General features: G+C 34.5%; 1 protein-coding gene across 2 annotated transcripts in view; it reads right to left on the bottom strand.

Annotated features, from left to right (window-relative positions):
* The window catches only part of LRP1B (LDL receptor related protein 1B), a 1,880,289-nt gene that overhangs the window by 1,004,052 nt on the left and 857,179 nt on the right, over positions 1 to 19,058 (bottom strand). For both annotated transcript variants that reach the window (XM_088022156.1, XM_088022157.1), the window contains 2 exons: positions 11,157 to 11,276; positions 7,208 to 7,336 (listed from right to left, as the gene is read on the bottom strand). In XM_088022156.1, the coding sequence (XP_087878282.1) occupies positions 7,208 to 7,336; positions 11,157 to 11,276 (249 nt within the window). The remainder of the gene's footprint in view (positions 1 to 7,207; positions 7,337 to 11,156; positions 11,277 to 19,058) is intronic.

The following is a 19,058-nucleotide window of genomic DNA, read 5'->3' as shown; positions in this document are numbered from 1 at the left end:
TCTAATTCTTGAATAGGCAAGAGTAGATGAGATTGATGCACAGTTGAAGGGATTGGCCTTAGATAGGAGCACAATGTATTCTTCTATTCAAACAAGAGGAAGGCAGAGTGATTAGCTCTAGATACAGACAGATTGGTAGATTTAGTAAAGTTCAGGGTGAGAAAGTTCTCTTTTGATTACTTCTACTTTCTCAAGTAAATATGAAACAAAATCATCATCTTAGAGTAAGGAGAAAGAGAGGTAGATATATGAAAATTCATTATCTAGAGGTGGGGAAGGAAAAGGTGCTTTAATGTATTTCACTGTTTTCTGACAGGGCTGCCAAAGATGTAAACATACAGCCTATATTTAACACTCCAATTTTCTACTTTGCTTTTAAAAAGACAGATTAGTTCTAAGTACTCAGTAGTGATTATATAACAATCTTCTAGCTACTTTACTAGCTATATCATTTGCAATTTGATGGTATATTGTTCTAAACTTCTAAAGACTATTAAGATATAATTTATCTAATAATTTGGCAAGTGTTATCTGTCATAGAAAGCACAGATGGAGGCTCTGTGAGTCCTCATGCTAAGAAGAAATGCTCACACACATTTAAAGATGCAATCAATACAAGGAATTTTCCTTTCTCAGGGCTAAAATGACTCTAAGCAGCTTGACTCAGGAGAATATGCTGAATATCAGTCATCAAAGTCAAGGAGAAGTATGGACTCTAGGGGGAGGAGTGCCGGAGAGTGTCTAACTGTGGTTATTTCTTTGTTGATTGCTATTGATACAGGGGATACCTTGAAGGCATTCTTATTAGAAAGGACAAAATATTCTCTTTTTCCCTTTATTTTTTCCCTGAGGCTTTCAATAGCTATATACTTCTACTTTCCCAAAACAAAGTAATATATACACACACACACACATATATATCCTGATCTCATCTTAAAATTAAACAACCTGTAATTTCTATGAATTTAAATGTGCCTCATTTGTTTTTAATTTTCATTATATGTCCAATTTTGAGACCAAAAAAGGGAGTTAATTGGAGAGCATGTATAATCTATCACATATTCTAAATGGAGAATTTAATTAATAGTTCTATAGCTACTCTACAAAAGTTAAATAGTGTGATAGAAATTTATACCTATATGTTGTGCCATTTGTAAAAATAAATTTTATCAATTGTCAAGTCTAGAGCCTATAAATGTGGCCATGGGATTTTTTATACCCATACAAAGAAGTCCTCAGCTAGATTGAAGTTATGATGTTAAGTAGTAAAGCAAATGGAAGACATGCATTTTTTTCTGTGTCTGATATTTTCTTACACTCTCGATAAATCAAAGGTGTCATGACACAAGACACCATGGTTACGTTCTCTGTTTAAGATGTCAAGCAAAGTGCTAGACTGTGAAAGTAATGTCCTCTAGCAAAAGAAAAAAAAACAAAAAAAAAAAAACCAAAACACACATAGAATATTCATGAGTACCTTAATACCTCAACACGACATACTCATTAATAGTATTTGGGTGGAAAATAAGTGATATTTAATTTGGGTCATGGAAATTCTATCAGAAATCATTGCCCTGTTCTGTCATGGAATGTGATTTCCAGCTAAGTAAAGAGCCAGAAAAGATATAGGGTATGAATAGTCCAGGAAATAGAGAAATATATTCAATGGCCAGGCTAGGTTTTCAAAGGCAGCCTGGGAAGCTCTAGTATTTCTCTTAGACAGAGATTTAGGCAATACTGCCTGATTTAGGCAATACTACAAGAGTAGCTTGTTCTGCAACTGTATCTGCATAGTAAGCACACTAGGATTATATGTTTATCTGAAGAGGGCCTTGGTGGAGAGGGCCAATTTATGGAGATTATGCACATCTTCCCAAGCCATTCTAATGTCAATACTACAGCAAAGGTAGCATGAGTCCTGAATAACAGGACTAGTAAAATGCCTCACTGTTTTTTGTTTTTTTTTTAAATCTCTTCCAGCCTCTTGGCATTCCTTTTACTAATTCTCAAAATCTCAGTCCCCTATTCTGCTTCCTGAATGTTCACAAAATTGTTTAAAGCATCTAAAACAAAACAAAACAAACAAAAAAACACAAAACCCAAACATTTACCAAGCACATACTCTGTTCTAGGCACTGAGCTACTTCTCTGCCATTTACTGTTTACCATAGTGTCTATCATTTCCTTCATGTATACTTGACTGAGTAAAGAACAGCAAATCTGGGTTACTATGGTTATGGTCCCCTAGGCTCACTCCTACCTCACAGTCTCATATACCATCATGTCATCAAATACCATTCTCAGTTATGCCTCAATAAAATGACAAATTGTGCAGGAACTAGACCTTTGGACTACCTAAAAATAGTAAAAACTATGAATAGTGAATCTTTGCATGTCAAGACATAATCACCTATCATTCTGCAGGAAGCCATTCTTAGCCAGATGGTATACGGAAAAAATCTGGTCCACCAGTCTCATAAATTACCAAGGTTACTAAGACATAATATGTCACCCTTTCTATGAATACTCACATTTTAATATAGAGTGCTTTAAAAAAAAAGGAAAAAATAAAGCAAGGCAATTATATTGTAATTACTGAATTCGAAACATTTCAAGTGGCTATGGATACTATGATACTCTAAACAAGGAACTCTTCCTTCTCTATACAGGCACCTGCTTATTCTCCCCACAAGCAAAACCAGAGAACCAGCCTTGGCAGAAAACCATGAATGATTCCTCCACCTTCTTTTTTTCTTTTTTATTTTTTAAGATTTTATTTATTTGACAGAGAGATACATATCGAGAGTGGGAACACAAGCAGGGGGAGTGGGAGAGGGAGAAGCAGGCTTCCCGCGGACGAGGGAGCCCGATGCGGGGCTCTATCCCAGGACCCTGGGATCATGATCTGAGCTGAAGGCAGACGCTTAACAGCCTGAACCACACAGGAGCCCTTCTTTACCTTCTAAAAGAAAACTTTAGCATATACATTAGATAATAATAGAGTTGGAGGTTAGATGTAAGAGCCATAGGACATTAGATTTTGCTTTCTTTCTTTCTTTTTAAGAATTACAGCAAAGAAAGCAGTGAAGAGTATGAAGATGTTCCCTAGCATCATCTAGGGTTGTACTTCCCTGGATTATACAGGGATTATGATTTGTATTTCTTACACCTAAGAGTTCCATTGCCTAAATGATCTCCCCATCGTTCCAATCAGTGAATGGCACAGTATAAACTGTAATAGAATCCTAAAGTTATTTAATGGTCTCTCTTCTCTCACTTCTCTAGGTGCTACATGGCAAAGAATCACATGCTCTCTCTCTCATGGCACCACTTACTTCAGCGCCTCTACACAGATGAGCATATATGTATTCAGTGCTCTTTATTCCGGGACTGCTTTAGTGCAATCAGTAGAGTCCTATTGGTCTTGCAGAATCAGAAACTGGGTTAAGTGCTTGCCTTCGTCACGTGGCAAGTGGTTAGGAGACTGAAAAGTACAGTCCAATGAGCCTGAATTTATCAGGAGTGAAACTGGCAACAGTTCATAAATTAGACACCCTTGGCCATTACTTTCATTTTTACAGGTTCTGGTAGACCCACTTGTAGCCCTGGGTGCCTATATTTAATGTATATTTCTACATCAAAATTGGTCTAAATCAATTAAAAGAAGGTAAATTAAATTAAAAAAACTTTTCATTTTCAGATTTGACAACTCTCTAGAGCCCCAATCTCAAAAAAAAAAAAAATATATATATATATATATATATATAGAGAGAGAGAGAGAGAGGGAGGGAGAGGAAGTTTTTTTTACTGGATACATATAGATATTTTAATAATTATTTTTAAAACCTTCTTTTCAAATGAGAAATACTAATGTTTAATTCAAAAATTATTAGCTTTTAATGCATGTCCTATTCCAGTTACGAACACTTCACCATGACATTCATATTCCAGTATGTCTCCTCTTACACGGTACTATCAAGTACTATCTAAAATTATTTTTAAATGCACATTTTAAATTTTTTTCTACTTGGAAATTATTTATTTTGATATCAAATGGATAGTTGGACTAGATTACCTTTAAGTTCCTCCCAACCCTGAATGATTGATTCTACATTTCAGTAGTCAGGTCAATCTTACGAAAGGTAGAAAAGAAAAGAATTTGTCTGCATTGCATGAATTACCAGGAATGAAAAGGCCTCCCACCTTACATTAATTTCTTTCCCCATCTGCCACAAGGTCTAAAATCCCCCCCTTATTAGAGTTATTTCTTAAAGGTACTCTTAAGGCTTGTGAATTTTATTTGGATTTAGACATTATGTTACAAAGGAGGGATAATCATTTAACTTAGATTAATTTACCTAATTACTATCAATTGTTACATTGATCTCACAGGCGAGTTCTAGAGTGAACAGTTGGGGAGTAACCACGATATTATTCTGTGTTGAAATTTATAAGCAGCTTCCTAGCCAGTTGACTCTGCCTCTCTCTGCCTTCACATAAAAGGCAACTTCTCCTAAGACCCTTTTTATTTTCCCATCTATCATCTAGTAAGGCCTTTGCAGAGCTCTCCTCTTGAGTCTAGTACTAGCTTCCCATTGTATCCTTCGGGCTTGATATTTCTTTCTTTCTTTCGTTCTTTTTTACTGTTTTTCTAAAGCCTATAGATCTTTTACACACATACACTGTTCTGGGCTAGCTATTCTAATCTCCCATTGTTTCCCACACTCCCGACTTCTGAGACGCCCGGAACTCTGGCTTGACTTGGAGAAAAAGTCAGGTTCTAGAGGCCAGTAAGATAGGATTATAGAGGAAGGAAAAAGTGGGGCCAATCTAAGCAGCCAGGTAATGGAAAGGGGGAATGGCAAAGCCTTAAGACAAATGTAGTTTAATTTAAAACCTTCTTCTAGCCCCCGTCAGTTATGGCAAAACTATAGTATGATAAAATCTCCACAAAAATGTAAGGCTGATGCATCACATAAAATTTTACATATAACTGAAGCCAAAATATCCTCTGGTTCATTTGTTATCAATTTGAGACAGCTAAAACAAAACTGATAGTTTTCCTTGTGAGTTTGTACAAATACATTGGTTCAAATATCCAAGTGACCTTTAGAACTAGTCAGTATGTGTTTTAGACTTGTGCCATTTACTGCATTACTAGCAGCTCATTTTTCTAAAACCACAAACCCCAGGAACATTCCCATAAAAACTGTATTTTTTAAACTCTGTAGGCCAATACTGTCATCAAGCCAACCACCAACAGGTGGAGGCTTTTATATGTTCTGTTATCAATTCTAGAGTCATCAAATCTCCTTGATTCAGCATTACATGCATTTATTATCATGTACCGTCCCTCTCTGGTTACATTCTGCTATTGGCAGATACCTTCTCCATGTAGAAAGAGAGGAAGTGCCTCTGTACAGGGTTTATCACATTATACCCTCCCTATATAGCCACAGCGATCTATTGTGTGGATCAATAGAAACAGCAAAGAACAAGCTTTCTACTTCTTTAGTCCATCAATATTTTAAATCAGAACTCTCAGTGGTAGGGAAAATGAACATACAATCTGATTTAAATTTTCTCACAGATTGCCCCTGAAACATAAGTAGAGCTTCATAAACCGAGTCAGTAATTCAAAGAAATAAACTAAGAAGTAGAAGAGTTTCTTTCTAATTTGGTATACAAATATGTTTTGTAAATAATTAAACACACTATCTCAGGGAAATTGTTGAAAGTATAGCATGAGGTTATGTTGTAAAGGGAGACAGCTGTGGCAGCTTGCTGAGCAAATCCAATGCTTTGCTCAATCTGGCTTCAAAAAAGAGAATCCCATCCCATGCCTAATGTTCTAATCACTAATAAAAGGGGGGGGTGTTCAATTAATTTATCAAAACAGCATAATTTGAAAATCCATAAAATGAAACCAGATTTGAGAAAAGTCAGAAGAAGCTAGATGGAATAGCATGTACAACATCTCTTTGCATTATTCTTAATTCAGCCCACAAAAAAAAAATTAGCTTTATCCTATTGTTACTAGCCCATCTCAAGGCTATTTCATTAGCAAACCATCAATACTTACTGAGTGTTTACTGTAGGCTGAATGCTATGTAGAAACTATAGGCTTTATTTGCAGGGACAAGGTAAAAGGAAGACAGAGTGGAAACGTGAGATTCAAACACTTAAAACTGGAACGTTCATTTTAGTAATTTTAACCAGAAAGAGAAGTTCATTCCTTCTTTTCTTTTCTTCCCTTGTTCCCTTCCTTTCTTCCTGCCTTTCTTGCTTCCACAAATATTCATGTGTTCCAGGCTATGATCAGATCTCAGTAAATAACAATAAACAAAACTGACAAGTTCCATACTCTCATAACAATTCCATTATTCTGGAGAAATCAGATGATAAGCAAATACATAATGAGTTCATTTCAAAAGGTAGGGATATAAAAAAAACAAAAGTGAAAATCATATAGTGATTGAGTAGGAATTCATAAATAAATAAAATTGGGAAATAAGATAGCGATGGAGACACCATTAAGCAGAATGATCAGTGAAGGTCATTCTGAATGTTGCCATTTTAGCTAAGACTTGAATAAGAATGTGAATATCATAGGAAAAAGCACTGTAGGCAAATAAAACAGCAAGCGGAAAGACGTCAAGATAAGAGCAATGGAAACCAGTATGGCTGGTAAGTGGTGAACAGAGAGTAGCAGTAAATGAGATCAGAAAGGTAAATGATACCACAGCTTTAGGTCCTTACATGTGTTGTGAGAAGTTTGGATTTTATTCTTAAGACGAGTGAAAGCAATTGGGAGATTTTAAGCAAGAGAATGACATGATTTGGTTTACATTTTAGCAGATCACTTTATTATGCTGAGTATGAATTTTGGTGGGAAAGCAGGAGCTCAAAGAAACCAGTTAGGGATCTATTGCATTGTCCAGAGAGAGATGGGGAATTCAAATCAATTAATCCATTTCTTTTGGACAGGTTTTCCAAAACTAGAAACTTCCTGTAATGGAAGGAGTTTTGTAATGATCAGTGATAACTGAAATAACTGCTCTGGATTTTTAGGTATGGATCAGTGAATTAAAATGAAGGAAAAATCTATTTCTTCCAAGTCCATGGTATTCTACTATATTTCTAGTGAAAAGGGACTGCAAAAAGGAAGTAAGAAATTCTAAAAGGACAAAAAAAAATGATAACTTACCATTTTTAGCTTTGCAAGATCTGTTGTCTGGCTGCATTATGTAGCCCTCCACACAACTGCAGGCATAGGATCCATATGTATTTATGCAGGTCTGGCTGCATGCACCATAAATAGCACATTCATCTTGATCTACAAGGAAAATGGGCATCATTTCTAAGCAGATTTATTGTTGGGCCTTTTTTTCTCCTAGAAGAAAACTTTTTTTTTCAAATTTTGGAAATAGATAATTATTTTAGAAAGGAAGAACCAAGTACAATAAGTCTTTTCAAAACCACACTAAGTGAAGGTCAAAATTCAACGTTGCTTTAATAGTTACAGAGATAAAAGATAGAATTTCGTACCTAATCTTTGATTTTAAAAGATAATATTAAGGCTAGAAGTCCTTGGATATTTTTGCAAAGATGTAAAATGTACTCCAAAGAATATTTGTTGAATGGTTGTAGTGTTTATGACTTTTTCACTATTTTAACAAAGAATTAGTCTGGTAACATGGTTTTCAACGAACAGAGAGAGTTCTGAGCCCAGCTACACAAACCATCTTCACTAGATCAAAAACTATTAAGCACTAGTCAAAAAGAAATATTTCCTAATAAATTTTATTTTAATATCTATGATTCCTACTTCTCTTCCTTACATCCTCCCTCTCCTTCCTCCTGCGTCTTGTTCAAATCTCTATAAATAACAAGTACTTAATAATTTTTAACCAACCAGACAAATAAAAAAATACATCAGCTACTAACTTGGACAAATGTATATTCAGTCTGTTCTGTGTACCATGTACTATATTAATCCCCGAAGAAAGAAAAAAATTCATAACACATGGTTCCTACCTCTAAGTGAAACAAGTCTAGTGAAATATAAATTTAATTCTATGCATTTCCTTATAATGGAAGCATACTCTGTTTATGACAGAAACACAGAGAAGTGAACCTGCTTGGAATCAGAGGGAGAATATTAAGTGAAGGCTGCATACTGACTTGGATTTAAAGGATGATTTGGATTTTCTCAGATTCAAATAAGAAGGGATAAGATGGAAAGGGGCATTCCAGTTAAAATGGCATGTGAAATGATATTGGGATGACATAGTAGGGATTTCAAAGAAGTATAAGGGGTCAAGAGGAATAAGGGTGGATAAGGGGGGAAGATAAAAGATGGCACTGGGAAAGTAGTTCTGGGGCCAGATAATGAAGTAATTTGTATGCTAAAGTAAAGGGTTGTACATTATACGTAGGCATTGGGAAAACATTAATTAGATGAGCTACATAATCAATTTTATATTTTAAACCTAAAGAAAGACAAACACAAAAATGGATTGGTGAAAGTAGAGAAGAGATCCTGGAAAATTAGTTATGTGCTAATTTCAAAAGAGAAATTGTATTTTAATGCCATTATATTTTGAACTATGTCAGTGGTAGTGCAGATGGAGAAGAGAGAATGGACTGAAATGTTTAAGAACCAGAAGAGACAACATGTGAAGACTGGATAGATGGAAATGAACAGTGCTATACTAAAATAAGAATAAGTGCTATAATAAAAATATGTATTTGGTCTTTATCCTCAGTTTCTGGCACAGAGTTCCTAAAGCGCTTGCAATTTTCTGAGCAATAGGAGTGTCTTTTGTTATTTATGAGCCGTTTTGGAATATACCTTAGTCTATGCCAATGAGGTGACTCAGGGTGGGGCCACTAGATAATGCCAGAATGGAGAGGCTCCTCACCAGAAAGACCAAAGGCATGATTAAAGGGTGGGAACTTTCAGCCCACTCTCTGAACACCATGCTAAAAAAAAGAGTTTACTAAGGAAAAGCAAAAATATTCCTGAGTAGTTAAGCGGTCATTTAAATTGGGAAACTATGCATTTGTATGGCATTAATTTACACTTTTTTCAGATTTCTTTGGCTTCATAAAACAGCTTGCATTCGTGGATGGTTTGTTAGAAGTAAGTTGCTTTGGGAATAAAAAGAATAGTTTTTGAAGCTAAGTTTACAGTGATAATGAAAGAAATTAAATCTTGTATTTGGTAAAATCCAGCCCCTAGTGGCAGAAATGATTCTTCTCCATTTTCACAGATTTTTTTTCAACCTTAATTTTATTGATTCTTATTTTAGCTTTTCTGACATGATTATGCTATCCAGGAGAGCAATATGAGTAATGATTTTTTGTTGTTGTTCTTTTTAGCCAGAATGCACTGCTATGACATTCATGTAACTCCACAAAATTGGCCACAAAGGAATAGGCATGTCATTACTTATAATGCTGCCTTCTTTCTCCCTCTAAGGACAGAAAATACCCTGGATATATGGCTTCAGGAAAGATAAATGATGCTCATATCTGGCCATCCAGGGGCGCAGAGAAAGTAAAAAGAGCTCCTCTTTCAGATATGACCTTCCATACTGATTGATGTGTAATTCCTTATTAATGTTCAAAAGAAGATATTGATTATGATTATTTTTATGGATATAATTAAGAGGTTGAGGAGAAAGAGATCCATGCAAAAGGAGCTGAAAATCCTGACTCCTATAGGACTCAGTTGTAGCAAAAGGGTAAAGATGCTGTATAGGTAATATTAGCCTCCCCTGTGTGAATGGAAAGAACTGTTTTGAACTGGAAATTGCATGCACGTGTGCATGCATGCAGAAGTACTATTCATATATGGCTGACTTTTGTGCTTATAAGGTGTCTAATGTTGCCAGATCTTCTGATTTTTTTTCAGATAGTCTGAACTTTTGTGTGCAATGTTCTGATTTTTAAATGTTGGTTTAAAGTTGGTGTGAATCAAATAAATATACCAATTTTGTCCACCTATTGTCAGATTAAATAGTCTCCAAGTATAACTAACATTTAATAATAAATGTTCCTATAATATTTGTATTGTGCAGAAAACAAACAAATAACAAATGAAAAATTCAAGCCCCAGATGTACATTAAAAAGCAGTGAACCTTTCCAAGACAAGAATAAGTGGATTCTGCAGACCTGAGTTTTAGTCCCAATTCTATTGCTAAGAAGATGTGTAGGACTTAAGTAAATCACTTAATTTCTCAGGGTCTCGCTTCTCTCACTTCTGTCATTAGAATTTTGAACAATATTCTCTCCGAGGACTCTTTCAACTTTAAGATTCTGTTTCTAGGTAAAAGTGATAATATTAAAGCAAAGGTTTAAAGCAATTGGCAAAGTATCAATTTTTTTTTTGTAAAATAGTCTGTTTATTAGTGGCTCTAGCAATGCAGATATTCTTTGATTTTATATATAGATTCTATATTTTATGTTTTCTATATAAAGATTCTAAATACTATATAAAATGATGTAAGGATATATCAGATTTATATACATACACTAACATATACATATATAATAGAAGTTAATAGAATGAAGAAGTAACCTAGAATTGTTCAGTATGGCAGAGTGGAGTCATTTCAGAGAGTAAACATGTGCTGTGGAACATTCACAGAAGCAAGAATTAAGACATTAAAAATACACATAAATATGTTTATGTTCATTATTGCTGTTGGTAAAATGCCAACTGCCAGAATTACCAATGCATAAAATGGAAAAATTGTAAAGAACATTGCATGATATTATTAACCCAACTTAGTTAATAACAAATGTCTACTACCCTACAGCTATATAACTGTTAGAAAACATCTAGGAAATTAAAACCGTTAAATCCAGTGATTTCATGGTTAACCCAAACCGCTTCCCATTGTTGACATTTCCCATATTTGACATTATTGAAATATGAATTGAAAACTGATTGGTAAAAATGCATATCTGTTATGTTTATGTATATGACTTATGTAGTAGTATCATCTTTTAAATCTCAAGAAACAAAAAAATGTTAGCATAAACACTGTGGGAAGCACATGGTAGGTGCTCAAAGATACTTGATTAATTTGTTAACTAAGGTTTTGTAAAAAAAAAATAAATGAATAGAATCATATGTCACACTTACCTCTACAGCTTTTTCCATCTTCTTTTACTTCAAATCCATCCTCACAGTAACATCTTGTACTATTTCTGACCATTGCACATCTATACTGACAATTCAACTGCTGGCAATTGGGTAATAGTTCTGGAGAAGAAAAACAAAGACACTATGTCAAGATAACTGTGCACACATTGCGTCCTATTTAAATTTAAATATTGTTAATATTTACTCAGGGCATAACCTCAAGAATATAGTTCTGATTGGTCTCCTTGAAAATTTCTGTGATTGGTTGAGAAAACAGACAACTATTCCCTCTAAAATATGTTGGCTTGTATTTGTTTGAAGTATTGTTAACAAAATTTCAGATGTTCAGTCTTTCACTTTTAGCTTATTATGTATGTTCAAAGTCACAAATCTTTTCAAATTCTGGTAAATTAAATTATTTCAAGAGGAAAAATGTCAACTCAGTTGTTGATTTCAACATTTACGCATTTCTTACCTGACACATTAATTGATTTTCTATCTTTTAAGGACTTGTTTTGATTTACAATCCATGTGTAACCTTCATAGCAATCAATGTGAATATATTCCATTTCAATAATTTATCTTTCATTGGTGACAAAATATTAGACAAAAACTGGACATAATATATTTCATTATATCTGAACTCTTTCAGAGCAAATATATCATTGAAGCAAAAGTTAGCAAGCCCTCAGAGTAGATTAGAATTCAATATGATAAATGCATGGAACAGAGATGAAGTGACAGAAGCATATTCATTGCACAAATAATTTCTAACAAGAATAAGATTTGCTAAACTAGAAAAATATATGGATAAAATGTGTGACCGATTTTGCTGTCTGAAAATAGAGGTATTAACGGATTGCAGCAATCTCTTTTTTCCCCTGGGGAGAAAAATAAGGGTTTTGAAGATTAAGGTTAAATGATTCAAAATATGTTGATAATGCTACAAGTTTAGCTGATGCTTCAGAAAAAAAAAAATCATAAAAGTATATGAATGGTCCCATGTGGAAAAGAACAGCTAGAACATTCTAAATTGAAAATTTGCTATTTTACTATCTAAAGTATGTTCTTAGCCCAATTATTTTTCAACTCTTTCATGAAATTATTTCATGCATCTTCCCTTCTTAAAACTCCAAGTCTTTTTCCTAATGGTCTCTCACATATTATGGTCTTGCTTCCTACTTTTCCTGAGATAAATGAAGCAATAAAAGAGATTTTCCACAGATTTATGCTTCACATTTACCTACCGCTGCATATGCTTGTCCTTGCTTTTCAAACTTGGTTGAATTCATTTTTTTTTAAAGATTTTATTTATTTATTTGACAGAGAGAGACACAGCGAGAGAGGGAACACAAGCAGGGGGAGTGGGAGAGGGAGAAGCAGGCTTCCCACTGAGCAGGGAGCCTGATGTGGGGCTCGATCCCAGGACCCTGGGATCATGACCTGAGCCGAAGGCAGATGCTTAACGACTGAGCCACCCAGGCGCCCTCAAACTTGGTTGAATTCATAATCAAAGTCTAACTCCAATCCCTGTGCACGAATCCTATGCCCTCTCACCTATTCAAGGATATCACCTCAGCTCTTCTCTGCTTCCTCTCATTATCATTTTTTTAAATACTTGATACTAGATCAAACAAGAACCCATCTCTTTTTGACAATTAAAAATTTTTGGAATACAATCATGCCCATTTGTTTACATATTGCCCATGACTGCTTTTACACTACAAAGGCATAGATGACTCGTTGCCTCAGAGACCTACGAGCCCCAAGGCCTGAAGTATTTACTATAGCCCCTACAGATAGTTTTCTGATCCCTGTATTAGCTCATTTTCAGCATCAAACATGCTCTTACTTTTCCCCAACTTAAAAACAAAACCCCTGACCTCATTTCCTCTACTTGTCACCTTTGCCCAATGTCTCTGTTCCTCTGAATAACAAAACTTACAAAAATAATCCATACCCTTGTTCTTCTCCTCTGTTTCTATATTAAACCCACTCCATCGAGCTTTCACTTCCATTGCTCCACAGAAACCGCTTACATAAATGTTTTCAGTGACCTTGGTGTTGATAAGTGCAATGACCTTTTCTCAGTCCTCACCTTACTTGACCTATCAGCAATATTTGACAGTTAACTACTTTCTGATACACATTTATGGCATTGCTTCCAGAGGTCTACACTCTTGATGTTCCCTTTTTCACAGTCCCCTTTGCAGGGTTCTTTCCATTCTAGTCAACCACATAAGTTTGGAGTGCCTCAAGGCAGGAATCATGGTCTTTGTCTCCTGTCTATCAATGTGTTACTGGTGTATTCATCGAGTATCATGGCGTCCCCTTCACTGGAACATAACTACCAGTACCATAACTTGAAAGCTAGGTGTGCTCTCATAAACTTCTAATTTTCACTGCTCTTATTACAATCAATACTTTATATTAAATTTCTTTCTCCTTGAAATACCCAGAAAAATTTCTGTTTCTTTGACATAGATTCAACCAATATGCTGATCAACTATATCTGATTTGTGAGCTTGAATTTTGGCTGATCATTAATTATGTGCTAATACAATGTTAATATTTATGTAATGTAAAAGACCAGTAAGTTGGTCTGTAAAAACACATTATTAATAAAAAATACAGATTAAATGGTTCCTTGGAAATTATGGCACTTTTGTTTTGCTTTATGGTAGTTATTACATTTTAGTTTCCCTCACTAGTATCTATAGCTACAAATTATAAACCTAACATATATCAAGTTCTTTAAATATGCAATCTCTTTGAAACCCCATAACAGTCAAACTTGCAGATATTATTGTAATTTACATTTTACAGATGAGGGAACTGATGCTTAATAATTATCCCAAGATTATATGGCAAAAATATATGACAGAGTTACCATTCAAAACAAGGTCAGTCTGCCTACAGAGCCTATGTTTTTAATAATGCCTCTAATTCCCAATGTATAGTATGGTGATGGTTAGAAACATGGTGCATTTTATTTTTATTTTTCATTCTAGGTTTAGTAGTGTGCTATAGGTAAAGCGTTTTATAATTTTTATAGGATGAATGAATCAATGAAATAGCTTAACTCTAGGATGAGGATTAACACTCTCAGGTGTCATTTCTAGTCCATTAAATTAAAGTAGGTCCTAAAGATAGTTCATTTACATCTTCAAATTAGGTAATTGAGTTGTCAAATCTTGTTTGATTATGGTGGAATCAATCCAAAATTGCCTTGAATATATATGCTACTTTAGTTCAATTTTGATTGAGCACCTAGTCAATGCTAAACACTCTGCTGGGGTTCTACACATGCAAAATTACTTTAGACAAATTAAGGAATTAACAACATGAGTGTGGAAGTGGGTGGGGTTAGGTGGAAAGGATAACAATGTAAACAATGGTCATAATTCAAAGTAGAAAAATTCATACGCTAAATAAAAATACAAGTGACATGAGCTGGAAAGAGAAGGAATCCTCCAGAGACTGAAAACGAGCATAGATAATATGGAAAATAGTTGTGAAAAAAGTTTAATTCAAGCTGAAATTTAAAAGATAAGAAGAGTTCAGTAGACAAAATTTATGAGAGTGCTTTCCAGATAAAGAAGACAATATGAGAAAATAAATTAGAAGACAGGAAAGCATACAAGAAATACAGACAATGATAAATAACTGCATGTGGTTAAACCACAGTGTTTGATGTGGCAGGAAATGGGGCTGGAATTGTTTGGGGCCAAATCAAGTTGGATTAATTCTTTGATTAAGTAGATTTTTCTGTTTTGACTCTCATGATAATAAGAGTCATTTCTAGTAATTGAGGACCGAAGTGTTAGTTAGTACCTAATAGCAGGGAGAAAGATGAGTGAAATACCGTGAATGAAGACAAGCTATCTAAAAGACTAGACATGGCAAAGGCACAAGTATAAATATTTAGATGAATGGATGGCCACACAGTTGGTGAAAGCATAATGACAGTGAGTTAATCGTACCAAGAAAATGAATTAGGAATAACAGGAGGACTAAAAGTTTGGGGGAAAGTACTAAGTTTGCCTTTGACGGTTTAGTTTCAAATGTTGACAAGAATGGCCGGGAGAGAGTTGAGAATTTGAGTCTTTCTAAGAAGAGAAGTCTGGACTGGAGATGTAGCTTTGGAAGTCACAGATGTAAAGTAAGTAATTAAAGCCTGAAAAGGAAAGAATCATTCCTTATAAGGAATATTTATAATACAAACAAACCCCAAAGAACTTTTGTATGTGAAAGGCAAGCAGAAGAACCATCAACAAAGAAAACCGAGAAATAATCAAATAATATAGATGGGAGAAGCTGAAAAGCTTCACAAAATCTAAGGAGGAAGAAGAGTTGATGGAAGTAAGTAGAGCAATAAATGTTAAATCCTTAGGAAATATTTTTGGATGAAACCTAAAAAAATGCATGGCATTTTATAATAGGATCAATTAAGACCCTTAAAAAAGGTTTCAGTGGAACAGAGAGGATAGAGCTGAATGTAGTAGTAAGGGGTTGGGACAGAAAGAGGAAATAGGAAAGGTTTCTCATAGAAAAGAATTAAATCTATTATGAGATAAAGAGAATAAAGTTAGGGGTTTGACCTAATTTATTTAGTCTGTACCTTAAAGTAGGCATGTTAGCTCAGTACCTTAAATGTATTATTTTTTTCCATTTAATTTCTATAGCCCAATTCCTTGTTTTCCCTCTCAATTTAAAGTACAAAATCCACATGTGGTTTCATCTTTCTGCTCTTTCCAGTCTTGAAATATCTGGAATATGCCTGCTGAAAATAGTTACCAACATGGGGATAGTGTTGGGGAGAATTAAGGAAAAAGGACAGAAAATGGGGAAAAACTGGGTATGAAAGACTCGACCTCACACATGGTTTAGAGTGTTAGGTGGGGTCTAGTGGTTGAAAATAGCAAAAGAGACAAGGGCAACTCAGCTTGTGATTCATCGAATGAGAACTCATGTGTATGTGCACAGAGATTGAAAGCATAGTGATAGTGATTCTTCTAACAGATCATGAAGAATTATGAATAACTAACAACATGAAAAATAAAATTTAAAATTTGACTTAACTCTGGGAAAGCAATACTAATTATTGTAATGTTATTTATTTGAGCTGCTTACCATTTATGCTTAATTACATGCAACACTATAATGCTTATGTCGATAATTAAAAATGCATCAGATTAATTTTGTTAGAAAGCTTATTTGGGTAGAACAGAAATTCTGTACTTCAATTATCAGTCTTCATGGAGTGCTTTACATGAAGCATGCTCACTGGTTCTAGTAACGCTATCATTAGTTTGGATCTTAGGTTGAAGTAGGAAAACCACTAGCATCTAAGGTAATGAAATACACAAGTCTGAATCCAGATATGTTTTTTATTTTATTTTATTTTATTTTATTTTATTTTATTTTATTTTATTTTATTTTATTTTATTTTATTTATCTGACAGAATGAGAGAGAGAGAAAACACAAGCAGGGGGAGCAGGAGAGGGAGAAGCAGGCTCCCCGCTGAGCAGGGAGCTGGGGCTCATCCTAGGACCCTGGGATCATGACCTGAGCCAAAGGCAGACACTTAACCAACTGAGCCACCCAGGGGCCCCTGAATCCAGATATGTAATATGGTATTTGATCTGTACTTCTCAGCATTTCATAAAAGAAAAGTGTCTTTTTTTAACGAAAGGAGAGGAGCTATTATTTCAGGAATCAAATCTAATTCAACTGATGGGGACTCTCCTAACACAGACCCACTCCATTCTGTGGTATTTAAGGAATCTTTTTTATGTTTTTTTTCAAAGTTGTATAGGAGATTATAAAAATGTGAAAATATCTTCTCTATCAAATGCAAGCGAACAGCTTGCAAGTAATGGATAACTCTGAGGCACCAAGCTTCTAAGCCATTTTTTTAACTCAGAGATAGATTCAACAAATATATTTCTAGATTTGTATTTCTAATAAATAGCAACAGGAATTCTAGAAGGATAGAATATTATTTCATACTAAACCTCATATCTCTTTTACCGCTTTGTTTCTTTTTTCTAAGTCATAGCACAGTATTATAATTAAGGCCTTAAGCACTGGAGCTAGAGTACCTAGGCTCCAACTCTGGTTTTACTAATTTCAGGCTATGTGAGTGTGGCAAAAAACAGCCAGTGTTCACCAATCCTGTTTCCTCTTCTGGAGCAAGTAAAAAGATTAATTTTCCCCGTTGACTTGCATTTGGTTGGAGCCATATATCTGGTTTCTAGATAATGTAATATATGCAAAATTAGCGTGTGCCACTTTCTGACCTCGGCTCTAAGCATTCTGATGAACTCCTACTCTCTCTTTATTTACTTGTCAGCCCTCTGGATGCCAAGAAGCCAGCAGAAGACTCATAGAAACTTGTGCCAACAGGCCTAAACTGGAAGAAGCCTGAAATAGTAAGCATCCATTTGGATGTTGATATGAGTGAAAATTTGAATTGTTGCATACAACCCCTGAAGTACCAGGGTTGCCTTTACATAATATCATGGTGATGGGCAGATTATTTAAGTTCTCTATACTTATTTTTCCTTATGTCTAAAATGGGGATAAATAATAGAAACTACCTCATAGGGTTGTTGTGAGGCTTAAATGAGGTAAATCATGCAAAGTTCTTAAAATAGTGCCTGACACGTGTCATTCTTCGTATTATTATTTTTTATTCTGTTACCATTTAAGTTATATCTATTGTCGGTATTCTTGCCATAATTTATATAAGTTTCAAGCAATTTGGAGGTATGTTTTTTTTTCTATAATAGAATGATTTTCTCTTTCATGCCTTTAATTATGGGTGTTACATGACATAGTTTTAGTTTTGCCCCCAAATCACTTGTGTATTGTTCAATGCTTTTTGGTGGAGGTACTTTTATTTTTTGGTAAATTCTCCTAAAATCTTTACCTGAATGAAAAATCTCCAACAAGGAAATACTAACCATAGGAAATGAAGATTTTTTTCTATACTGGTTAACTGGTTTCTATAAAATATAAATATTAGACTCTGAAGAAATGTACATGCACATTTAATTTGCTACATAAGCACAGACCAATTAATAAATCCAACAAGACATTTTTACTAAATACTTATGCTAATCTGCATAGTCTTAAGGAGTTGTTATGCCTTTTTAACAGCATTGGGATTTAGAATACATTTACACAAAATTTGCAGGTTTATAATTTAGGAAACACATACAGATAAATTTTGCTAACCTGCCTCAGAGTAAAAACAGGACAGTAGAAAAGGTGATTTGAAGTGGATAACCAGATTCCAAAAATTACAAGTTATTACTATTAGGAGGTTTCTCCCCTGATTAGCTTAGTTTATATAAATATTCCTAAGCCAGAGAACTATTGTTTGCAGTCTTGTATGTGTAGCCATTGGCTCAATCCAAGGTGTAGTCAATAGCATTATGCTGGCTGCCCTTATGACCTATAATTGAACAATTCACATTGATCACAATTCACATTGATGTATTGGACTTAGCAGGACACTGAGAACACAACTGTGCTATTTTATTCATGCGCTTCTGGGTTACAGGTTTCGCCCTGAGAAGAAATTAGAACTTTTATGAATTCTTTGGAAATACCAAAAAATATAGGCACTTTCTAAATACGTAAGTTATCTGAGACATTATTTTATAAAATGGGATAATGTTTAATTCTCAATTTTAGTAATCAGATCACTCCTTGAATTTGGCTTATACAAAAATGCCTTTTAACCAACAACTATAATCATAGTTCTAAGGAAAAAAAAAATCATTTCCTCATGTAGCACATTAAAAAAGTATTTCACTCACTTTTTATACTTGGAGACTGAAAAGCTGATGCAGCTACTTACCATGCCAGAGAGTCCCTCTTGTCAGCAGGAC

Source organism: Eumetopias jubatus, unplaced genomic scaffold (genome assembly GCF_037043125.1).
Source record: "Eumetopias jubatus isolate StellerSeaLion01/CBP00866 unplaced genomic scaffold, mEumJub1_p1.0 scaffold_3, whole genome shotgun sequence".
NCBI classification, from domain to species: domain Eukaryota; kingdom Metazoa; phylum Chordata; class Mammalia; order Carnivora; family Otariidae; genus Eumetopias; species Eumetopias jubatus.
Note: the sequence above shows the minus strand (reverse complement) of the source record. Positions and strands in the feature narration are given on the sequence as shown.